The sequence below is a fragment of the Hesperophylax consimilis genome, chromosome 3 (assembly GCF_061612785.1).
Source record: "Hesperophylax consimilis isolate HC1 chromosome 3, BYU_Hcon_1.0, whole genome shotgun sequence".
NCBI classification, from domain to species: Eukaryota; Metazoa; Arthropoda; class Insecta; order Trichoptera; family Limnephilidae; genus Hesperophylax; species Hesperophylax consimilis.
The window spans coordinates 8334128-8361498 of NC_142838.1; the positions used below are offsets into that span (position 1 = coordinate 8334128).

General features: G+C 35.2%; 1 protein-coding gene across 4 annotated transcripts in view; it reads right to left on the minus strand.

The window, feature by feature from the left end:
* LOC149424895 (uncharacterized) overlaps positions 1-27371 on the minus strand; it is a 218357-nt gene that overhangs the window by 19466 nt on the left and 171520 nt on the right. For all 4 annotated transcript variants that reach the window (XM_089647706.1, XM_089647701.1, XM_089647705.1 and 1 more), the window contains one exon: positions 13484-13535. In XM_089647706.1, coding sequence (XP_089503832.1) covers positions 13484-13535 — 52 coding nt within the window. The remainder of the gene's footprint in view (positions 1-13483; positions 13536-27371) is intronic.

The following is a 27371-nucleotide window of genomic DNA, read 5'->3' on the forward strand; positions in this document are numbered from 1 at the left end:
AGAAGTGAGATCTCTGAGGCGTATGTGTGGTAAAACCATGAATGATCGTGTGAGAAATGTGGAGTTCCGCAAAGAGTGCAAGGCTGATGTAAGCGTAATGAGTAAGATTAAGAAAGGGACGCTTAGATGGTTTTGGCATATAGAGCAAATGAGCGAAGAAAGGAGTGTAAAGAGAATATATGACGCAGATGTGAATAGTAGCAGAAGTCGAGGACGCCCGAGGAAGACATGGCACGATCAAGCTTATCATATACCACGTCAAGGGTCAGAATAATAGAATAGTATATATGAGACAGACGATATATGAATGTGAATGAGGCAAGGAGTGTGTGCCAAGATCGAGTTGCTTCGCGGTCCATCATCTCTGCCTACCCCTGCGGGAAACGGCGTGATGGTTAGTTAGTTAACTTATTACCATACATACGGACAGCGAACTCTGGAATTAAACTAGCGAAGTGCCCAAAATATTCAACATGTTACGAAGTAATATGAAATAATTGCGAATTACCCAACTAGATTCCGATATTTAACATGGATAACATGGCTGAAGGTAGAGATACTTTATTATACTAGGTGGATTATATTAATCAATAATTACATATAAGTTATAATTACATCAATCAATCAATAGTTATTATATTCAATGTAGTATTTTTATTTTAGATTATTATGCAGTCAATAATAATATTATTTAATACTATGTACCTATAACTAACTAACTAACTAACCATCACGCCGTTTCTCTGAAGGGGTAGGCAGAGAGAACGGACCGTTAAACAACTCGGTCTTGGCACACACTTCTTGCCTCATTCACATTCATAAATCGTCTCATACATACTCTTCTATTATTCTGACACTTGACATGGCCCGACTCGAGTATCTGATTCACTTGATCGTGCCATGTCTTCCTCGGGCGTCCCCGACTTCTGCTACCATTCGCATTTGCATCATATATCCTCCTTACACTCCTATCTTCGCTCATTCGCTCTACATGCCCAAACCATCTATGTATTACCATGTAGGTACATAATATTGTGCATTGTAATTAAACATCCCGTTGACAAATCGCTTAATGGCAATTTAACGTGATTACTTACTAGTACTTTTGAAGAACAATCTTCTGTATAAATAAAAAACTTTAATGTTCGTTTGTTAAATCTTAAATATCAGAAAGTTCTTCTCTGATTGCTTTGAAATTTTGACACAACGTTGAATTCGAATACGCGTGTGTTTTTATATCATATAGATGTCACCTGTAACAGGTAACTTTTTAAAAAACAGCGCCATCTGTTGGACGAGCTATTGTTTCCCTATATTCACAGACAGACTGAGCTACAGCAACGCGTAGGGAGGTACAGCTAGTAAATAAATTACCAAATTGAAAAATCCAGCGGTATAGGTAAGCTCGCATGTCAGCAAATATAATATTATCAAAATAAACAGGTTTCTAAATTCGCAATTTCACAAAATAAAAATGTGCATTCTTGTGTTCAACATCAAAAGGAAAAAATAAAATGGACGATGTTACTTCGTTGAACAAGATAATAATATATTCATACCAAGTAATGTTATTACACAACTAGGTAGATAAATTGAATGGTTCCATGATAAATCAACACATCAAAAATTCAGCACACCTTTAAAAAGTGATATAAAGTCATTAGAAGCGATGAAAAAAAAACCTAACCTACTTAACTCAGTTAATAAACTATCACTTTCCATGACTTTATATAACTTTTTAAAGATGTGATGAATTATCATTTTGATGATTTATCCGGTCACCATACTGAATATATTAAAAGGATACTAAATTATTTCAAATATCTACTATATTGAAAAATTAAATTTATATTGAACACAAATGATAGTGTTGTTAAGAATACAGAGATCTAGTTTTATCCACATAGGTAATAATATATACTTTTTGCTACACAGGTAGCGGTTTGTAATCACACCGTATTACACAATCATCGGTCGATTCAAATCGATAACAAATAAGCCAACAATTTTACCTGCTTCAATGACAAGGTAAGATACATACTAGAATTACTGATCACAATCTACGTAAAAAAATAATAATTGACTAGAATTCATTGTTTGTATTTTGTTACCATTTTGTAATCCCATTCTTCGACCGTAGACATCTGTGCTAGCGCGAGGAAGTTTTGTCCGCAGCCGTGTTTACCCGCGTACAAGAAGTTCACTAACACCTCAGTGCAGTCGTGTCCGATCGTTCGATGTAATTGCAATTCAAACCACTGTCATCGTCGGCGAAGAGAAAAAAAACTCACTGGTGCGTTATTAGTTTAACGTTTTGATCGGGAGCACCGCGCATGCGCTGACGGACGTGATCCCACTGCTAAGGAAGATTTGTTATAGGAGGAAATCAAAATTGTCTTACGATATCTTATACCCTATTGAGACTTAACCTCTTAAAGGTCAGCGTATCCTTAAGGATACGAAGCGATTGTACCACCCCAGACAGGAGCACCCTGTCCAGGTGAGACCGGAACACCAGGGGCACTGATTTGTCAGTAGGTACTAGGAACACGTGCTCTAAGGAGTTTAATCGACCGGTATGCATGTCAACCTAATAAGCCAATATTGGAAAGTAGAATGGGTGGACAAAGAAACTGTGAAAGTTCTATTCCAGTTCTGTTATTATTTAAGTCCTGGGGTTCACCGGTCAACTGCAACTGGTCCATGATGTAATAATAACAGAAGTTCAATAGAACTTTCACAGAACTTGAACAACCCGTCCTTATTTTATTATTCATTTGTATTTATATCGTTTTTGTCCTCCAGCAGAGCGATAAACATAGACCACGGTATTGAGGTCAATAATTAAATAAGAAGCCGTACTTTTTTCGCCTAAATACATCAGTAATAGTTAGCCAATTTGGGCATTATGTATGACTAGGTTCATCCATCAGAAAAATACACAAAAAACACTACTTTTCCGGTTCAACCAATAACTGTGGCGTGACTTGGGCGAATCTGCTTCAAAAACGCTTTGGACGCTTTCAAAACACTTTGTACATAACTGTGGTCGTTGTGGTACTGACAAAAGATGGGTACGTGTCTAAAACAATAAAAAGGGAAACAGACAGCAATAATAATAAGATTTAATGATGTTCTGTGGTAAAGCGATCTATGATAATCGCCAGCATCGAAAGTCGTTAGGAAAGGTTAAACGGTGTTTTTCTGTCTGACAATCATAATTAAATACATTATATCGCACCTCCGGTGCTAAACTGTCACTTATGCAAATAATGTAATTTTTCAGGAGAAGCGTTTGAAAATTCAACATCCTATTATAATGTATAGTTCTTCTTGTCTAAAAAATGAACTGGTAATTATTTAAACTACAACTTTAAACTTCATATCAAAGTAAAAGCAAACATCTCACAACTTTGTAATAAAAAAATATAAACATTTTAAATTTACAACCCTCCCAGAAGTGACATTATGGCACTAGAAAACAATTTACCAGGCAATTATGTCATAACAATCAAAACACGATATCATACTTTTCTAAAGTTTTTTTTAATTAAAATATCAAAGCAGTATAACAAACTTTCTTAATTCTACATATAGAACTTTACTATTAATCAGACTTTTTAATTTCAGTCTTCTTACCATTTTACGAACGGTTTTCAGCGACGTTTCATATTAAATCAGTCATTGGTCATGTATGGTTCCTATTTAAATACTATAATTACGCAATTAACAACAGTATCAAATAAATACAATTTCTTTTACTTATTATTATTATTTTAATTAGCATTAATTTTCTACTAATTGGGTACTCTTAAAAAAACAAAAACCTTAAATTTATTGTCACATTCACAGGAAAATCAGGGAGTCTTTAACGATGTGGTTTCAATAAACTTGTTTTCCCTGCAAGTGGAAATGTGACTTTATAGAATGTTAGAAGCACAAAAAATTAAATGAGATCATTATAGAAACTTTCATAGTATCTTGGTACGATATTTGCCTCCCCTAATTGCAATAAATCACGCTTTTGCGTTCTGTAATTGGTATTTTTGAAGTGTATGCTTGCTTGAAGGGAATGTCATCTATTCTTTGGGCGTTGCCTCTACTTCCGCGTAATTTTTTTCCCCTTGGTTGAATTATAGCTTTTGCTTCCTCCCAGTTTTCAGTTTTGTAAGTTGTTCGATATTGGTAATTTTCACAATTCTCTGTGAATTTAATGCATTTAATATCACCAGTTTTGATTACATCTCCGTTTAAATTTTTGCTATATTGAACTTCATGTTTTCCTCGAGTGACTTCAAATCAAAGAAATCATCGTAATTCATTTCTTTTACCACAAATGGTTTACCAGTCTTCTTCGCCCCACGAATCAGGAACATTGTCACAATTGTTAATCGAACGAAAATACTTTATACCATAAAACATAAGGGTTGGGGAAACAATGTCACTACGTACACAAGTATCTTTATTATTTCATGTCACAACCAACTTAAGTGTTGTTATTGCTCCAAAATCATAAAAATGAATTGTCACAATTACCTTAGTGGCGTTGTAGCTCCAGGAGACTGCTATTCGTGCGGGGTGCCGCGCGCAACTAACCAATCAAACGTTGTTTCTCCCAGTGGAGGTTAGATTTTCACCAAAACCATAACGACATAACTACCCTCACGCGGAAATTATACGCACTACACAAACGACGATGACACACCAAGTAAAGGGGTACATTAGTTATTTTTTCTCATACTTAGATCAATTTTGACAAAACTTGCATAAGTGACAGTTTAGCACCGGAGGTGCGAATTATGTATAATATGAATTAATAATAAAAATACAAATAAGCAAAACTATTTTAATATTACCTGTATGCCTAATGTAATGTAACAAAATTTGCCCTCCGTATGGGAAAAATTTAAACGATAATTTTTTTTCTTCGAAATATGTAGTTTTTTGAAAAACACGATTTGTTTGAAAAAACTTCATAATATGTAATAATATAACCTTTGGTTTTGAATTAAGAGAATTGAGAATAAAAATATTTTAATACATTTTTAAGCAAAAAGTAACTCAAACTGAAAAAAAACATTGAAGTGACTTCTAATTACTTTAAAAAAATTATATTTAAAAAAAATAATAATAAGAAATAAATAATACAAGAAAAGGTGAAAGTTCCAATAAACAACTTTTAGTAGTTTATCAATGGGTACATTAAACAAAAAAAAAACACTTATTTTACTTAGTACATGTACATGTGTGTATATATAATGTAAATGTACTTGCACACATTATATAATAATAATAATATGAAAACCGAGATAACAAAATTAAAACGTTTTAATCATCAACCATGTGCAGGTCAACAGTGATAGCATATAACAACAATAAAAAACTATGTATACATACATAAGAGCCTAAAGAGATGTAACATAATATGGAAACTACGAAAATATGTATGCAGTTTGAAATTGTATTAGAGATAATAATAGTCTGATACAAACTATTTCTTTCAGCGAGCCAAGTTTCAACATAATATTGATAAATTGACAATGGACATTTTGCTTGATACGGGCTAACCTCAAGTTAATACATAATATGTCAAACGGTAAGGCAGTTAGTTAGAAAATCAGATTGATCGATTGCTAAGTCGTGTCATGAATTTTATAACTTTTTTAAAGTAAGTATTTTTGTTTAACTGAGACTATGCAAATGGCTAAAAAAACAAAATCATAACAATGTGACTCACAGTATAATTCCAAAGTCACAATTGAGTCACGCATCCCCATTGTTACTCACCAACTTTACACCTCTGATCGGAGGGAAACAATTCGCGACATTTCAACTATCATTATGCAAACGTTTACCCGCTGTGCTAACAGGCCATATTGCGTACAAAATATTACACAAAAATTTCAAGGCTGAGCTCAAAACATCTGTTGGAATTTGCTTTACAAAACACAATATCAGTCTACAAAAACAAGATAAACGTATCTCCAAAACAATTTGTAACAAATGGTCCCTTATCATATTGTTCAATACATGCGGATATCGATAGGTCCTTTATGTGTGCGTACTTTACTAACATTGAATTCAAGGATTCCAGTTTTCCGAATCTAGAAATAAAATCCGCGCTCGGATTTGATAATCGAAATCTTTCGAAGGTTGTTTCAAGTTTAGCTTCTGAGCCAGATACATAATGTATCTCGACAGTGCTATATCTATATCTGCTTCAAAGGCGTAGAGATTTCCAAATAGTTTCATTCGACTAACCGCGCTTTGAGCAGTTTCCAGAGAGATGAAGGATGCCGTATTTATTGATTTATTCCCGTCACACTCACACGGCCGACAGACGAGATTCTTTGTGATCATTTCTTTCGAGGTGAAACATCAGAAGAGGAGTTCTGAGTTATAGCAATAAACAATTGTTGTATTTCGACTGTCTGCTGATAATGCTCAAAATGTATCTTAGTATGAACCCAAAATTACTTAACAGTCTATTTGGAAATACTAACATTGGATATCAACATTTTGTGTCTCTTTTTCTTAATTGATTTATTCGCACTCCAATAAAAATAAGCATTTAGGTCCCTTTCTCAACATCCGTGTTTTCTAATTAATCCCTAACTTCTTTCATCTCTACAAGACTAATTAAAAAAATAGCTATAACTTAGTGGTTATCCACTATAAATAAATAAAACAATGTAACGTATATAGTGATTCAAACAAAAAGACATTGTTTCATTTGTTTATAAAAACATATTTTGACTGTTTCATATCATTTTCCTTCATGTAAGTTATCAGAGAATCAATTTTCCTTCCATTCATGTCAAAAAAATGATACGTCAAAAAAAATAATATACCAGTTGGTTGTAAATTACGTAAGTGTGTAGAAGTACTTGCGTAACTAATTAAAATTAAATTAAAGTAACTAATTAAAATTAATCTCTGTAAACGATTACCCAATATTTGGCTAATTCTCCGCTGTACGGATCGGCGTAGAGCGTGCAACATACGAGTATTATTGACAGTGTATGAACGCAGAGTGAATATACACGAGGTACATTATTTATGTCGATCTACCGCTGTCTACCGCTGTCTACCGCTATCCGCTATGATGGGAGAGGAGTCTGTAAGTATAGAGTAGATACAGTCAGTTATAGAGACGTAGAGCACTCTCTACGTCTCTATAACTAGTATAATGACAATAGGCTCCACCACACGGACGCTTCGGAGCGGCGCGCGGCGGTACCACGCGCCACTACTGGTCGCGCAGGAAAGTTAGTACGAAAGTAAGGTAACGGTTTACAAAGCGGCGGCCTGGAGCGCCGCTCCGAAGTGTACGTTATGGCAGAGTCTAATGAGGTATGCAGTGAGCGCGTGTCCCGAAGGACGGACTATCGATCCACCTCCACCGCCACCGTATAGTGGTATGTATACTACTTCCAGCGATAGATCGTATGTGTCATCATCGTTCTAGCATATTCTGTCTTTTTCGTTTTCAAACAAAAAGCGTGAGAACGAAGATGACGTATGTACTAGCTCTCGCTGGGACTAGTTTATTTAGGCATTTTCGCCAAAATTTATACATGTTTTTATACTTTCCATTTCGTTACTTTTACGCTTATTTATAAGTTTCCACCAATACCAGATTACCAGAAATCGGTATTTTTTTCGTAGCAGAAATTCTGGGACTAACTCCAATAATATATACTCCTCATTGCCCAGAATACTAACGGAGGGTAGAAACGAGAATTCTTCAGTGGACATCTTAAATTTACCACGTAATAAATACAAAAGATTATTACTTGGACACTTCAGCTGTTTTTTTTTTAATATTTAATAGTAATATAATTGTTAGTCATTTTATGAACTATTCGTACAATAAATACATAAATCTGGTTGTTAAAAATATATAACTTTCCAATATTCTACAATACCAATATAAAATATGCTACAATAAAAACCAAATATATTGCACATAGACAACAAGTACTATTTACACACGACCAAATTCAAACTTAATTAAAATGATCTATTTATATTTTCCCACATTTGTAATGAACACAATCTTAACAGGATTAACCCAACCGTTCTTTTGATTGTACTGAAATTATTTTGTATTATTTTTATACTTTGTATTTACCCTTATTGATATTCACTTAACTATATGTATAATACGTCGATGTACTCTATGTCTGTCTCGACACAGGTTTACCCTAGTGAGACAGACATCGAAAAACCACTTGTAAAAAACTTTATATAGATAAATAAAAAATAAATAAAAAAAATCAAATGGTGGGACATGCGAAGATGCCCCTTTACACGCTTAGTGTACCTGTATACATACTGTTCATTAACCTGTTAACCGGGGAGTTCAGTTTTGAATTACGCAACATATAACGGGCGCGAACTCCTTCACTAGGACGTATCAATACGTCACGCCCGGTGGACGTTAATTTTATTTTTATTTATGCATCAAAAAAAGTGAAAACATCGAATTAAAAAAATAGAATATTTACAAACAATCATAAAGATTACAAAAAAATATAAAAAAAGGTTATAATAAATAAAAGCACACAGATAAAAGATAAACATTGAGTTTAAAAAATTAAAATATGTAAAAATTAAAAACTCAATTTCGGTGTGATATGTTCGGAAATATACGTCCCGCTTGTTCCAGGGCGCAACATATATTTCAAGGACGTATTTATACGTCCTACCCGTACCCGATACTGTTTACGTTTGACGTATTTATACGTCCCGCCCGGTTAACAGGTTAATAACTGGACAGTAAACAAGTTAACCCACCGTCCAGCAACCAGCAATGGTACTGGTAGACAATATACCAGAGGGAATGCGGAACACCCCTCCCTCGACTACTCTCTTCTCTCTTGACAGAACAGATTCCGAGTTTCATATTTTTACGCAATGTGAAAATTACTTTTTCAACTCGTACAAAAAACGATTAATTATTTAAAAACATATAAACTTTTTTACTTTAGTAATTAATGATTTCCTGTTAATGAGTTTTGAAGGCTAAGAAAATGCAAACATAAAATTTTGTATTTAACTGATCAGTTTGTTGAATATTCAAATGTAGAAAAAGGTGTTAAATAGTTGAGTTCACAAAGATAAAAAGTTATTTACGTAATCATCTAAATAATATTTATAAGCGCTAGTATGTCTGCGGATGTTTATTGGCGTATCATAATAATCGTTATCTTATCACCAAACATTATACCATTTTAAATAAGGTAAAATGACCTCATGGCGATATGGTTTTGTGTGACATTTTAATACATGTTTTTTTAATGTGATTTCATTTACAAATCTGAATTTCAATGTACCGGTTATCCAAAAAATTACGTGACGAAAAATAGACAATATTGAACGGTAGTGAGAGACGTGAGACGAAGGTAGATCTGGTAGATGGTTCAATTTGCGGTTAGTTCCCAAGTAAAAAAAAAACTTTTAAAAAAAGAATTTTCAGTTTCCGCGATCCTTTTCGGAGTGACGTAAAACAGCAATAAAATCGAGATACAAGACAGCAAACGTATAAAAAAAGTTAATCATCAGGTATTTCCCAGTCGGGAGCGCAGGAAATAGTCGATCATTACATGCAAATTAGCAAAAAATTAGGTTGCCGAGTGTAATAATTGACCTAGTTGTCGATAGCACTGTTATTTGAGCCATGTTCGCCGGCCTTTATCTAGCTATCGATCATAAATGCTGCTTTGGGTGTTTGCCGAAGGTTTTGTAGCGTGTGCGGGCCTACTAGCGGCTACGCTGCGGATGAAGCGAACATCGCTCACTTTTCGCACGGGACATTTTCCACTAGCGAATAGTAGACTAGTTTTCACCTGTCTTGTATGTTGATTTGATAACGAGTTCGGTCTTTAGCGATTTTATAATGACCGCGACACAAGCCAGTTTAATATATGAATAGTGCTTCATTCCATTGTAATACACGTGGGTCATTAAGAATGACACGCTTTGTACAGAATAGTAATCAATTTTAATTTTGTCTGCACGCTATTGAGGTAATTACGGTACATATTAAATTGATTCCTACGTGTTTTTTAATTCGTCAAAATTGAAATTAAAATTTGAATGAATATCGACGATGCAAATTCACACATACCTAAGCAAATTAAGTCATATTTAGTCACATTTCATGAAGATACTAAACACAAATTTAATAAATATTTTTGCTTATTTAGCCGTCTTACCAGTTCGGTTTTTAACTGCCCATTAAATAATGAATGGCTTATAATAAATACGTGCGGTATTTGGCGATGTTTTGCTGAGATACGTTTGTTAAAAACCGACAGAGCGCCATTTCACGAATTCAGAACATCATTGTATGACTGTTCTCATGCGGAGAAAACTTACTGATATAAAATATTTCTAGTTTATTAGTTGTATTCCGGTTGAAAACGGGACTGCAGGCCTTTAACAGGTTTCCTAACAAATACGTTACGGGGATGTCAGAACACGAGTTTATAAAAATTCTAATATTTTCGGTTTTCGTCATATATTTACTAGGATAACTGCAGCTGTGTAACGTGTTCCGATATATTCTGAATGTACTAAGAGTTTTTTAGGAAAAAGCTTTCCATCGCGTTAATAGGATTTTAATAAATCGGCAATACTCATTTTTATGCAAATCTGAATCTACCGGATTATTGCCGCTGTCAAATAATATCATTTCAGGATAACTTGCGCGGTGAAGTGACGGATTGGATCAGCAGCGACCAGAATACTAGCTTCACAATAATGAAGCGGCCATTTAACGTCCAGCGATATACATAATTGCGACCGACAAGCTATAATACTAATTGGCAGCCATTAATCCTTTGGCCCAGTAATGCAACAGTTAGTAAACGCGGTGCGTGCGAATACTGCGAATGCGCAACATGAATGATGGGCCCGTAAAATGTACCCGACTGCAGAAACCACCTTCTCTATACGCTTTAACGATCTGCAGACCCCCCACAGCCACTGCATAGCACACAGCCGCCATCCAGCTTACCACCATGCTCGGTCAAATCACTAACGTTTGCCAGGTACTAGAAAGAATTTCAATGGTGCACCAAATGAAATATATGAATCTTTATGAAACTAAAGATTCCAACCGCAATTTGAAAAAAATTTATGATCTTTGTTAATTTAATTAAAAAATTAGCCATTTAATTTTTTTCTGGTTGGACACAACATTTGTATACTTGAAAAATGTTATGTTTATTTCTAATAATAAAATTTGAAAGCGTATTTTAATCACCTTTTCAAAACAGTCCAGTTTTCGAAGACGTTCAGAAATATTCCATTTATTTAGATTTAATTGCAAAGCAGAAATACTTCGACCTTCTGACAGAATACGCCCGGGGCCTAAGAGTTCATATTTTATTCCAGTAGGACTAGGTACGTAGAGCGAACTCTATCTGCCATACTACGTATAGGAATATAAATATTACACAAAGAAAAAATTATAATAATAAGGCCATATTCGCGCAATGACGACTTACGTATTTAGAACGTGGTGCATATATTATTGCTACGTAGTCTAAATCTCAAACTTATTTATCAATGGTCACCAAAACCAGTTTAATAAGAATGTAGATTTTGTAACTCGCAAAGGTAGGTATAAAGATTTTTTTTATTTGAATATAAGGAATGTAGATGCATAAATATTTAACAATATTAAATTTTAGATCATCATTGATTATATATACTTTATCAGAAAAGAGGAGTTCTTGTGCCTGATAAGGGAGCCACGATTCTTTCATAAGTTTTATGTTATAATAATATTTTTGTATGGAATATTAATTTTTCAGTGTAATGTTTAATTTAAGTTTTTTTTATTTCATTTATTTGTTCTGATTGGTTGACAATACAGCGCAGTTCAGAAGGGAGATTATTGTTGTTTTTTATGGCTTGGTAAATATAATGGTTTTGCATTTGTGTTGTTTTAAAATTAGGTATAATAAATTGATTTCCATTTTCTTGTAAAATTCTTGGTATTCTTTGTTATTATTTTCTTTGCTCATTTTTATAATGGAAGCTTGCTTAAATGTCATTGCCATTTGGTACTGGAAACAATTAAAAAGTGATTCTATTGAGAATGTAGATTTTTTTAGTATTACTTTTATGATGATTCCTTGTGAAACTTTTACAGAGTTTAGATTGTTTTCATATGACCCTCCCCAGCATAATAGATATAGGGTATTCACAAAAACTGCACCTATGCACATTCTGACCGTAATCTAATGTGATATTTTGAGCACTTTCATGCGTCGAACGTCGAGTCAGGAGGACTAGGTGCTGAACCTAATAGCTACTACTAAACGTGTGCCGGTATTAGAAAAATGTTACTTTTATATTTCGTCGATTTCAAAGAAATGTCTAAATGGGATATTGTCTGAAACAGCTTTTGCATTTTCTATGAAATGATTTTTCTTTGCTAAAATTGAAAAACTCCCACCTTTTCAAGGGTCGCATGAGAAGTTGAGACCAAAGAGGAATAGTTGATAATGTGTCGAAACAAATCAATAAGCGACCTCAAACGGAATAGGTTATTTCCACAGACATATGAATATTAATAGACGAGAAATTAAGGACGAGGGGTTAAAACAAGAGTTGCGGGACGCAGGGAGGAAAGCTGACTGTGATTCGTCAATAAATCAATCTGACAGTAAATAGGCATCTCGCATTATAATATCACCATTTAGTTCTTAAAAGTAAAATCTGCTTTTGAATGAATAGACATTTTTACATGGGAGCGCAAATTACTCGCCACGTTATGAACAAATTTGCGAAGTCCAAATTCGGCAAAATAAATTTCTTCTATTTTCAGAGTCGAATATTTCGTTTACGTATTTAGTTAAGACACTTTTATAAATGTTCATAATTTACTTCCCAGCAACCAACCAGCTTTGTGTTTCGCGTCCAGACGTTTCTCGATGTGATAGTATAATATGTTTCTACAACTGATCCATATTATACGATGTGAATATGCTTAAAATAAAGTAAAATAATGCTTATATATGGAATGTAATACGACAATTGGGTTTATTCTCTTTTTTACATCTATTTTTACAAGTTTTCATAACACAAGTCACCATTTTGCCGTGTTATTTCGAAAAATGAACCGATGATGCCTCGACCATAGTTCGCACAAGAATGATGACGTCACGTTTTCTAAATTCACTTGAGGCCATACGCGATCACAGCCGGCTCCAATGGAACCGGTATGGGGAGTGGGGAATAATACGCTTTTAAACACTTAGGGCAGGTCTACTAATATTCATATGTCTATGGTTATTTCGCTTTTTCAGAATTCATACTAGGTACTTATTACCAGAAACAGTTTTGAAGAATTACTGGCGCTGTGATATTGCGTTTGAAAAAAGTTGATATGTACAAATAATATATTTGCGATTTGATTATTAGTGAATAAATTGATAGGATTTAGTGTAAGAAAATGTCAACTCACCATAGCCTGCTCTATCTTGTTGTCAATGGCCACCGCGCTGGCACCAGACGCGCTGTAAAGAAAAGGAATTTGTAATTATCACCTTGAAATTTTGGAAAAAACATTTAATAATAATAAAACAATATACATCATTTAATAACATACTAGAAGAGGAAATAATTTTAATATCTGACAATCATAATATATTAATTAGCTTTGGATGTATAACGTGGATTAACCGATCTTAAATCACTGAACAAGTAGACAATACTAATAAATCTAAAAGTAAAAAATAAAAAAAACGGAACAACACACAGAAATAATCGAACCCCGGATCTCTGTTACTGGGACATCGCCTCAATCCACTCAGCCATCGAGACACGGAGAAAAATTAGTATTGCTGATTTATAAAAAAATCAATTAAAATTATTGATATATAATCCGGTAAAAAAACGGGACTGCATACCACTTCCCGATAAACTTTTATTAAATTCGTAATAATATCGTAACACGTGTTGATGCACTTGCGTTAATCTTAATAATATATAATGATGAAATGGGAAAATGTTATAATTTTTAGGATTCGACATAGGCTTTTCGACATCGTTACAATTCATTAATATTTTACTAATAGTTTATAAGGAAACCTATCAATTCATTCGTTTTTAACCAGATAACGAAAAATTTGAAGAGATTCTTAATAAGTTGGCAATATTTTTTATTAAGTTTTCTCCGTGTATAACCTTCAAAAGTTTAAAATAAAATTTCAATTTAAATGTGATTTCAAAGAGAATTTACACATAACACCAATGCGATGAATCAGTTTTAACTATGCTTTCTAAGGACGGGTTGTCCTTTAAGAGTTTTATTTCAATTTTATATTCCTAAGAGCAATACTAATTATCTTGAAAATGTATTTATAAGAAGAAGCTAATAGATACGTTTAATAGATTATATTATGCTACGACGTTGATTTGTTTAACACGAACCTTACTTAAACAGGTTGTTTTGGGATATTTGAACAATTCATCAAATTTCAACGTTAATTTTCGAGTTCTGTAAAAGTCATATTCAAGTTCTGTTATAATAACATTGTAGGATAGTAGCTTGACTGAACTTAAATAATAACAGAACTTGAGCATTAACTTGAAATTAGAATAATTGTTCAAATTCTCCGAAACATCCCGTGCTAAGAATGCATTAGACACAAAGGTGTCTGCTTTGGAAATAATATGATATAGATAAATTCAATTATGAGTTCAGAACCAAAAGGTAAGGCAATAAAAATATTTTGTTCTCAAAGATAATTTACCATTCGTTACCATGTTATGCATCAAAATGTTATTGATTCTTTATTAATGCCCGTTCTAGGTGCGTTTACATAGTAAAAATTATGGTTCCATGATAACTCAACACAGTGATTATTCAACACACATATAAAAATTGATATAAATTCATTAAAAACGATGAAAAAAAAATTTAACCTAACCTACTTAACCCAGGTAAAAAAGTTTTTGTTTCATCACTTTCCATAACTTTTTAAAGATGTGATGAATTATCATATTGATGATTTATCCGGCACCAAAAATTATATATTAATATGGTATATAATTACAGTACATAACTAAAATTCCTCAGTAACAATATTTTGTATTTCTTAAGTGATAAATTAAAGATGTCTACTGACTCGGTATAATTATTTCACTCCATAAGTATTCTGGGCAGTAAGGAATACATATGGTAGTTAGTACCATAATTTTTGCAATGAAATAAATCCCGACTTCTAGTACAGGGTTTTCCAATGAGGTGTTATTTTGATCAATGGTTTCGTTGCTTGTGTGGCACGTAGCGCCGTCTTGTTGAAAGTCAACGTTGTCCAGATCAATACCATCCAATTCCGGCCATAAAAAATCATTAATCATCTCTCGATAGCGCAATCCATTCACCGTAACTGTTGCTCCAGCCTCATTTTCGAAAAAGTAAGGTCCAAGGACTCCGCCGGACCATAAACTGCACCAAACAGTCACACGTTGAGGATAGAGAGGCTTTTCAACAATAACTCTTGGGTTTTCCGAGCCCCAGATGAGACAATTTTGCTTGTTGACGAAGCCACCGAGGTGGAAATGGGCCTCATCACAAGATGATTTGCATTTGATTCACTCAAGTGAATTTAAATCATTTCAATGCGTTGTTGAAGCGTGTATCGTTCCATTTTTATTAATGGCGTAGTTTTTACTTGACAAATGTCAAAAAATGACAGCTTCAAAAGTAACATCTACCGAAATAGCGGGCTATTCAAAATAACACCTCTTATTGGAAAACCCTGTATTACGTAATGGAATCCGAAAGCTTATCAATGCAAGCAATTTTGGACTATCAAATGCATCATTTAGAATTTTTTATAGAAATACTAAGGACGTGTTGTTTCACAAAATTTGAACAATTCATCAAATTTCAACGTTGATTTTCACGATCTGTGAAGGTTCTATTCTGTTCTTATATCATTATTGGCCAATAATGACAGAACTCAATTTTGAAATTCGATGAATTGTTCAAATTCTGTGAAACAACAAACAATCCGTCCTCAGTCAACAAGTCAGTGTAGTAGTTTGTAGTTAAAAAAAATACTGGAATACCCTTTTTTGTGCATAACAGACATTTGTCCATTTACAATGCACATGTTTTAAAACTTAGAAAAAAAGAATTTATTTTGTATTCGTTCAATAGCTTGCACATGAATATTGTAATGTGGGTTCCAGACGTGAGAATTGTACTCAGGCTGACTTCGAACAAAGGCAAAATATAACAATTTAATACACTTAGTATTGTTGAATTTTCTAGTTGACCTAGATATAAATCCCAACATTTGTAAACCCTAGTTAGAGATTTCCGTTGTGTAACGAAAGATTTAATTGAAGAAAAGTGATGCCTAACTCTTTATGTGCTAACTTCTCGAGAGTATAGTTATCAAAATCGGTTTTGAAGAATATTACAATCATCAATATTTTGAATATTCTAAAAATTTTGAGGTCATGAGAAAATAAATACACCAAGAAATATTTTTGTAATATCATTTATAAACAATATTTGACCAAGTTGTGAACCCTGTGGGATTCACTTGTTGCATTATTTTTTCTGACTGGAAAGATTTTATTTTAACAATTTGTTGTCTACCTGTAAGATAGCTCTTAAACCAAGCTTATATGTTGCCCAGTATACCAAGCTTTTCTGATTTCTAAATAAGAATTTTATGGGAAACTGTATTAAGGCTTTTCTAAAATCAGTATAAAAACAGAGTTCACTATTTTTTCTTCACTTCTACCCGACATAAATACAAACTGGTGAGGTGATATTACAAGTTTTATTTGTGTAATTACTTTGGTCAGTATAAGGCTTTCCAATTGTTTAGTTATGGTGGATTGAATATATGTATATATCGGTCTGTAATTACAAACGTCACTTTTGTCACCCATTTTGAAAATTGGAGTCAAGTAACTAATTTTTGGCTTTTTTTAGTTCAGTATTTCAAACGTCCGTATAAAAAACATAATTACAATAAAAAAATGTTGTTATAATGTCAACCTAGTAAGGCATTTCTGCCCGAGTATTGATAATAGTATATACATACTATGTTATATTATGTTACAATAAAACAAACGTTAGACGAATATATTAATTAGCTAGTTAGGTAGGTTATCGGAATCATCTGTTAACTGCACAGTATGTAATAAATTTAATATTAACAATGCGTATTATTACAGAAATGATGTCAAGTTTCACAATACATAATAACAAAAAACAATGGATACAAACTTATTCAACCGAATATAAAACTTTATTTTGACTGGTCATTTTTTTATTTGTTACGGTCTGCGTGCTATAATAAGAATTATGATTTTTGATTCCTTTCTGAAATAATGAGATGCTTCTGTGTTAAACAGCGTTAATTATTGTGAAACATTGATTTAATCCCAAGGTGAAATTGAAAGAACGTAATAATATGACTCATGCCACCTTTTTGAAATTCAGCGGAAATAGTTTCTTTTAATATATCAGTCCAAAGGGTAATGAAAGGTATGCTAGTATAATAACGTTAGAACGAGTTTGTGTAGAGTAGACGAATAAATTAAATGCAAGTGTGTAAATCAAACGACAAATTATAATAATTAAAACCTTCATTTGCAATTTAAATGCAAGTTTACAAACTAGAATCAGTACTTGTAGTAGTATTTTGCAAAAAATGTGAAACAACGAGGATTGTATGTGTCGAAGTCCACAAACTAAAAAAATGAGATATTATATTTGAGAACAGAATTAAATTCTGAATGGGATGATATTTTCAAACCTTTAAAGGTAATAATTATATCAAGAAATAATTAAAGATATGTTTGCTATTTTTTCAAACCAGGATATTTCCTTGGAGCGAATCAAATTCACCATTATCCTATAGTGAAGAATGGTTGAGAGTTGCGCAATGTGTCTTATGGTGTATTTTTTAATAAATTAAAGCGCAACATGGAATCAAAAATCAATGTAGTGGAACCCAATGCAGCTAGGAAGAGGATAAAAAGTGTAGAAAAGGGCCAAGGAAAAACAAAAATTGTAAGTTTTTTTGGCTAACCTTTTAGTTTTTTTAAAACTTTTTATTTATTTTTTTTACTTCGTTAGGTAACTATCAAAAGTACTGATGTAAATTTTCATTGCACTGTGGTCTAGAGGGAGCTGATTTAAGTGTTCTGGGACCCCGTTTTATACTACGCTTGCACTGATTTTAACGGGAATATATGTAGGATTGCTTAGCGAAAATTAAATTACATATGTATGCATACTAAACCACAGTTTTTACTTTATTATTTCATAGTTGTGTAGTGCAATCATGCGATCTATAATAATAATCCAAGTACCCAAGTACATCAATATATTATTCATTAACTTAGGTAACTGATTTCATTATTAATAACACAAAATCTATTCTGGTTTTTGGTACTGCGCAACTGGATTGCCCATCCGATATAACTAACTACAATCACAAGAAAAAACTCTTCAATGCTCAACTTGTCTTCAAGCGATATTTATTGGTGTCTACCAAAGATATTAGAAGAACCTAATATCTTTGGTGTCTACACTAATTCACCTTCATAAGATTTTACTTTTAGTTTATTATGAAAAATAAATTGTTAATTTTTTTGTATTTCTTTGGCATTCACTATGTAACAATTTCTAGACATTTTTTGTTTTTTAATGAGTTTTATTATTCACAGTGTACATTTGTTACTTATAAATTTTATTAATTAGCGACCGGTTTCGACACGTTCGTGTCATTAACTAGCTATTTTAAAACTAAATTTTTAAGTGCAGAAATATTGGGTTTTATTTAGTTTGATTCTTTGGTGGAAAGTACATAAAAAGTACTAAAAAGTACTAAAACACATCTTCGGATCTACCGGATCTGCCCTGATGATGGACACTGCAACGCTGTTCGAAACGTCGGCTAAAGAAGGAGTTAGCGCAACACGGCATAACACCCCAAAAACAAACAACAAAAAATGTAAATGTTCGTTTGTTCAAAATCTTAAATCTCCGCAAGTCCTTCGCCTTTGAAATTTTGATACAACGCTGCATTCGAATAATCGTGTTTTTATATAGATGTCACACGTGACAGGTAAAAACATGCTTTTTACCTGTCAAAACAGCGCCATCTCTCGGACGTAAAAGCAACACGCGCAATTGTCTATCTATCTACACAGATATACTGATACACAGCAATGCGTGGCGGGGTAAAGCTAGTATCTAATAAGTGATTGGATTAAAAAATAGGATCAAGGTGAAAAAAATTACGCATTTTAACGGTTTGGGTGCCAATCGTCGATTTTCGTCGATTCGTGTTTTAACGAAGATTGCCGATCGTCGATTTCCGTCGATTGCGTCAGTCGTGTTCTGATTCGCGCGTACGTCTGTACGTAAAATTCTCATTTTTTCGAAACGCCTGGACTTCGGGATCCTCCTCCGCGTGATTCTAAACCAATATTCTTTAATAAAACACCGAAAAAATCATCGAAATCCTTGAAAATTCAAAGAATTTATGGGGTTTTAAAAAAATATATAGTTTCATAAAAAATAATGTTTTTTGGTGGTATTTTACAAGCAACTGTATGAATTTTTTTGGCACTCAAACGGTTAAAGTATATCTAACCGGTTAACTTGTTTTTCGAAGTCTAACTATTTATTCTCTCAATAACTCGAGCTGGTAGTATTAAATTAGTATGTTGGGCGTGGGCGTGAGAAGTCGTGACGAGGCGGTGCTGAACACTGTAAATCTGTTCCTTGACATGATGCTGCTAAATGAGTATGATCGAAGACCCGTCCCTTCCACGCGACGTACTGTATGTTTTGGCAAGCTTCACAAGCTTTGACGAACTAACGAACACAAATTTTGAAAACCCTCAGAAATACATTAGGCGCATTGGTTGTTATAATTACTTTTATGAATCTATTTTCATATAATATTGGAAAACAGCAGAATATGTACTTATTATATTATGAATCTGGACTGGCCAGAAACTAGCCTAATAAATAGTAAATAATAAAATAAATAGGATTCAGAAATGATATCCAGTGATTAATTACCAAAAATTTTCGATACGATAATTTCTCCACACCGTGGACACCCCTGGATTTAGAGACAGACGACACGAAGACGTAAACAAATTATATATGCAAACAGAACCTGTTATTTTAGAATTCATTTATTCAGACTGTGATATTTTCAGAAAACAAATACAAAGATAATGTCATGTGGCGTCAAATACCTAACTTAAAAAACCAATATTATTAATTTAGTATGCCGATAAATTCATGTTTTAAACAGGAGCAGTTGTATAAATAACGCACAAACCAGAGGGGCTGGAGTAAGAAAATATAATTAAAAAAGCTGACAACAAAAATATCTATAGATTATAACATAAAAGCTGGAGTTAATGCAATGTTCAACCGTTTAAAAGGTGCAGAGAAAGCACGATTTTAGGATTCGAATCAGTCATATCTCAGAATCAAAATAAACTCACACCACACAACACTGACGAAAGAGAACGTCAATGATAAATGAAAGCAATGGCTCAGAAATCACGAAACTATAAGATGACCTACTAAAACTAGCGTCCAGTAACTCTTAACTCCTAACCCTGGCGGCCCCGCTGGCGCCGGATCGATCAGTGATTGTGTGCCCAATTTTTTTTTCTAGATGTCAGATCAAAATTTCCCTAGATTTCGAAGTGAGTTTGTATGAGGTACTTAGTTCGGGATTCCCTCAGAATAAATTTGTCGTAGGTACTAGGACTAGGTACTCGGTACACCCATTGAAAGATCGAACATGTCAGGCCAGCTAATGGCAGTAGTCGGTATCAGTTAGTACGAGTAGGAACACGCGGGAAATTAGGAAGCCAAGGCGGATCCGGGCAGGAATCGGAGCGGAACGGAACGGAACCTGACAGTGCGGGAGAAAGTAACTATAGAACACGCAGAGATGACAATCGAATAATCAGATTACAACGCGTAAAAATACATCCGTTACCAATTAGATCTTACGTAATATGATCACTTTTCTAAATATGTAGTTCAAACATTCTATGAGTTATGAATAGAAAACTACGCACCCGAATAAAATGTTACAATTGCGTAATAATAATACCGTCGGAATAAGGTAATAACACGACGTTAATGTAAACAAACACGGACGAGAACGCGAGGGAGTGGTGTTAGTGGCAAACAAACCAACAAAGATAAAGATGTCACAGTAGGGTCTACACAATATTTGATTTGAATCATAAATAAATCGCTGTGGTGTCTGGAATCGTCAGAAGATAGCGGGTCGGGGGCTGCTTCTGGGCGAAGACTGACCTTATCATACTTCTCGGTAAACGCGTGCTCAAACAAATCACGGAGAAGTCGCGTCTCTGTTTTTCATCAAGAATAAACGAAACGCCAATACTTCAGAAAAGCAAAGTCTGGGGAGAACATCGCGAGGAGTAATTATGATCACCCGCCGTACTTCGGGCCTTGAAAACCAAATTTATTTTATTGATACATGATCAATAAATAGTACATGTGGTTTTTGTGATATTTCACCCTCCATGCTAGGGATGACCCTATGTTATGGCGGGTGAATTTTACAGTTTGCAGACATTTAAATTGAAAGGATTATTTCATAATGCGAGGTTTGTGGATGTTCAAATTGAAATCCAAACACCTGCCAAGGAAATATCACGTCCGCCAGTACTCATGACTCCTGATGGAAGTTTCGCCTACTTGTTTCTAGCCATGGTGTGGTGTATGTCAGTTGAAAATTAAGTACATAATATCATAGTTACGTTTGAAAAATTATACCTGCGTAAAGTTAGTTTATAGCTGTCGTTATTTGAACATTGTAGGCACAGGCACCCGTCACAATAATACATCGTGGTGGCATGTATTAGGACTGCAGTATCTAACAATGTATTATTCCCATGACATGCAATGTAATTTTTATATAACTGGTTTGTGCACGATGCGTGAAATGTTATCATTTCGGACCACGTTATAGTGATAACATTCTGGTTGACAATATTTTGTAAAATTATATCGATACATTTATGTAATTTTCACGCCAAATACGTGGTGGTGAGAATTGAAACATACGAGTATTATGACCCCAATATTAAAGTTTAATGACAGTAGGGTCAATTCTATCAATTCAATCTTCTAGTGAGGCGGGTTACTTTCATGTTTGTAATTTTGATCATGTTATTGCAATAAACGCCCGGGTTGCCGGCAATTAAAAAAAAAAATATCTACGTACGGTTAGTTTTTTAATTCGAGAAAACACAGATACAAACAGTAACTCACAAGACAATAAAAAAACATTATCCCATCCTAACTATTTCTCACAGATTAACGTTTATATTTATAGATTTAATATAATTCATTTATTTAAGATTTACGCAACGATGAAAATAAATATAATTTATCGACCCGGTTTCAATTTGGGTTATGCCTTAATACCCTAGAAATTTTAATGTGCTTTGGAGCAAATTGCTTACAATGACAAAACTATACGTCGCAATTACAAATAATGGTTACGTGCTCAAATAAAGAACAAAATAGCACAAATTATCTGATCAACCAACAATGAATTGAACTAATGAGTGCCCGTATTATTCCAACAAGTACAACGCATAAAGAAGTGTCGCAAAATGATGGCCCTGTAGATTCGGTGGAACGAATCGACTTCTTTTTAAATCAATGGGCAAAAACTTATGTCGATTAAAAATAGCTTTCTAGTCGACCGTTAAGCTTTTTTGGACTAATTTAATGACTGGTATGCATGCGTCGACTATCTCAAACTACAATGAGATTTCATTTTCACAAGGAATTACCGAAGAAAGAAAAGTTTCGTAATTAAGATTAAAGATTTGATTTCGTTGAGGCCGTAAAATCCCACGGCAGTAGTGATATATGTTCTTAGTTAATAAAACTGGGATGGTGATGGAAAACACTTGTATTTAAAAAGGCCGCAGACATTGCGCAATTTATAACAGAAAAGAACAAAACCCAAAACATAAATTCCCTTTGCCAATAGGAGGATAAACCAAAAGTACGCGTTTTTAATTTGGGAAAACAAAATAAATAATTCGACATCGGAGCCTTGGAGCATTTCTCGGCAAAGAATACGCAATGCAGAAAGAAACCCGACCGGCTCTGGGTTTTTTCTTCTTGAATTTTGAACGGTCAAAAAAGCATGTAATTGATTAGTAACAAAGGGCAAATATGACGGCCACTACTAAAGAATTATATTCTGAACAAAGCTGGGAAAAAATTAAGCAATAAAATGAAGAAACTGGGTTTAATAAAGTACCTACCCATATTCATTAGAAAGGTAATAAATCTAAAAGAAGGGTGACGTAAACAAAAAATGTCAATGTTTGGGATGCACATCTGGGAAGCTGTCAAATGGAACTGACGCAGGTATAACTCAGTACTTTCCCAGGCCGGCAGTTCCGACCTCCGTAGCCGAGTTCGCTACACATGGCTAGAGCTTTCTCTGAAGAAAAGTTGTTGATAAATTAGAGGTGCACAATTCAATTACAGTATCGATTTTCACGGCGCAGTGAGCGATTTGTATCCAGGCTACGAACCTCTTTAATTATTCAGTCTACGTGGCTCGACGACCGATAATACCTACTTAGTCGCAGCTCGCTGGTCATGAGAGAGTAATAAAGGAATCTATTAAATGGAAAATTAAGCGAGAAATGTATAACGTAGAGCGCGTTGAGGAGTAAAAATAAATGTCGGGTCGGCTGTACAGTCGCGCCATGGTGTGGCTGCTATAATGTATTGTGTGACAGGTGAAGGGCGCCGTTTGCCGATTGCCCAATGCCGGACGGGAACTTACAGCGGGTAGAAGTAGTCGATGTACTTGATGACCACCTCCCGCAGGAGGTCCTGCTTGTTCATGATGGACGGGTAGTGGATGTTCATGAGCTTGGCTTGCATCTCGCCGGGGGAAGCGGCCTCGCTCGGCCACCGGGAATCGATACAAACACTCGTCTGGGCTGCAACGGCCGCGTGCACCAGCAGGGGCCGGGGCGGGGGCGGGGGCAGGGGCAGCAAGTAGGCAGCAGGCTAGCGAGCACACGCACCTTCCTAACCAACCAACTAACGATAAACACTATTCCACACACGAACGAATTGTTTCAGAGCAAGAACGGCTGTTTGACTGTGTACTGACTACTGACGGAGTGTCTGAGCGCGCGCTAGTTGCGTGCTCCTCGCTCCAGTGGCGGCGCGCGACTGTACCGAGCCCCCCCTACACGGGGCTGTGCGCGCGCACTGCCCCGTGCCCCTCCCCCCGCAGCGCCACTGACGATGATATTCACGATATCCATCGGCTTCACTCCACTCTTCTCGCCGCAGCGTTGCCTTACAAGGAGGCACATTTTACTATTATCCAATCCAACGGTTCATTGCACAATTTTGTGAGGATTGGACAAATAGGAAAATTAATCGTTAAAAACTCCAAACAAACCTAATAAACTCCAAAGGCAAGAATAAACTAAAAACATGAGATATAAGAGAACAGTATTATAAGAGCGAGCATGCAATTTGTATATTTTAATCATTTATATCTATGTTGCAATAAAAATCGGCCATACACATCGATATCGAAATCGATAAAATATATTTTTTTTTACATAATTCTAGCGGTACCTCGCCACGCGTTGCTGTGGGTTAGTCTGTCTGTGCAGATAGAGAAACAATAGTGCGTGTTGATTTTACGTCGAACAGATGGCGCTATTTAAAAAATTTGTTTTTAACTGTCACAGGTAACATCTATATTATATAGGTATATAAAAACAAACGCGTATTCGAATGCAACGTTGTATCAAAATTTAATTGTATCGAGATTTAAGATCTTCAACAAACAAACATTCACGTGTTTTTTTTTATTTATATAGATTATGCACCACAATAAAATTTGTGGTGAAAAAAACAGAGAAAAAAAATGTTAAAAAAATATTGACGTCATGACGGTGAATGTAAAAGAGGTGGCAAAAAATAAGCTCGTTTTGTAGGCAGAAAACACGTCATTTTGTCCTTGGTCTGAAGTGACATTTATTGAAACGAAAAATATACAGATAATGGAAGGAACTGGCATATTTGGATATGCCAGATTATATAACTTTTCAGCGGTGAGAAAAGCAAAAAGAATATTTGTTTTTCAAAACAATCGTATGAGAATATTGGCATGACCTAGAATGGCATAATATGAAGAACATAATATGGCGGACCAAAATGAGGGAACGGATGATAAAACGAAGGTCAAACATAAACCGACGGAGTACCTGCGAACTTAGCCTAGCGCTGTACCAACCAAGGCGAACCAACACTGAAGGCGACTGAATATATGAGAAACAAAACAGGAAAAAGAGGAAAAAATAACACAACACAATATAATGGAATACAAACGAATGAAAGAGCAGTTTGCAGTGGTGTTCAGTGGCATTATCATTCAAAACACTCGCTTACGTGACACTGAAGTCAGAAGCTTCCGTCATAATAAAATATTGCTTAAAAGACACTTTCCAATAAATAAAGTTGGCACCGTATTTTTAAAGAGTGAATGCTCACATCAGATATTTCGCTAATAGCACAAAAAATAATTTGTGAGAGATCTCTTTAATATCCGATAACCTAAAAACCAAGATAGTTTTATCTGCGCAATTAATCCCACGCCTACCTGACATTACAAATAAATAACATGGACACCAGCGTCCTACATAACTTATAGAGGAATCATGCTGTTTTCTCAAGCGGTTTATTTGGCAATCATTCATTATTATAATCCACCTTTAAAGAAACACGTCTCGTGAAAATCTATGAATACGTTATGAATTATGATACTTATGATCTTATGATAAATGGTGAAACAAATATGTCTCCTAATAATTTTATATTATGTAGGTACATACACATTATATTTACCGAGGGCACTGAAGATAATATATATGTATTATATGAAGACGTGATTCAATAATAGACAACTTTACTTTCTTAAAGAAGTTGTGATAAAATAAAAACAAAACATAAAATAATACGTGACACTAACTGGCACCATGTGTTACGTCGATTGGAAAAGCGGTCCGAAGAATCAGGGGGTCGTCCCTCGTCCACAGAGGTGGAGGGGGCGGGAGACAGCACGCAGCCGTGGCTGGCGGATCTTTTCAGCATGGCGCTAGTCGACTCCACCTCCACATCCACTTCCATCTTCTCCTTCTTCTTGTTACGGCTAGACGGCTTCGGGGGCTTGCCGGAGACGGTCTTAGAGGTACTCCTCTTCAAGGAAGCTGAGGATTCCGGAGAGAGCGCCGAACTCAGCAGATTACCTCGGCCCCGTATACTCGTGATATGCAGGATGTTGAGTGCGGGCTGCGACAGGCTCTTGGCCCCGCCCATGGACTTGAGTCTGTCCGGATTCTGATCGGCGCTATCTTCGTCCGTGTCCGTGTCCGCGTTGTTGATCACCTCCAGAGACGGGGATGTGCGCTCTTTCTTGATCTGCGCGTTGATCGTGGCGAACTGCACCAGGCTCGGTGTGGAGCCGCGCCGGTGCACCGCGAGGGTCAGAGAAGGCGGTATGGGATACCTCTCCATGGCCCGCAAGACGAGGTCTCGTGACGACCGGCGACTATCGAATAGAGCGCGTACTTGACGGTGTATAGGTAAAACGGCCCGGTGCTAACGAGAAAACACACAAAACCGAGGATTCCGTACGTTTCGAAATAGAGTCACTCGTATGGAGCGTTTGGCAACTGTCACGCAAATGAACCGCGGTGGTCGGAGAAGGCGGAGAGGAATATTTTCCGGTGAATTGGCCGCTGATGTATCCGTCGCTATTTGAGAACGAACAACTCAGTGTAAAAATTAAAAGGTCGCGTCGTCAAAAACGTCCGTGACAAACAATAAAGCGGAATCAATTGATACATCGATTTACTTTAACGCGACGTATACGCTTCGACAATTTGACCACTTAAAAATCAGTTACGATCGACGAGATTCAACGATTTGAATACTGAAAGATTGCGATTGTGTATGAAGAAGTGAGAGATAAAAGAATGAGTGCGCGCGGCGTCACTCGTCCTTTGTGAGCAGAAACTACGGAACAATTAAAGCACCGACATCTCGACGTTAGTATAAATGAGATCGATATAAAGTAATCAAAGTGTCAGATTACAAGTACGAGAACTGTAGCTGTCGTGTATGTTGAGAAACCGCACTGAGTTGGTTGGTTGACTGGATATAGTCAATACGCGAGAGGCAAGTCAGTTGAGGCCGCGCAATGAACCAAGGGCACTCGATGATGGTGATGGTGATGGTG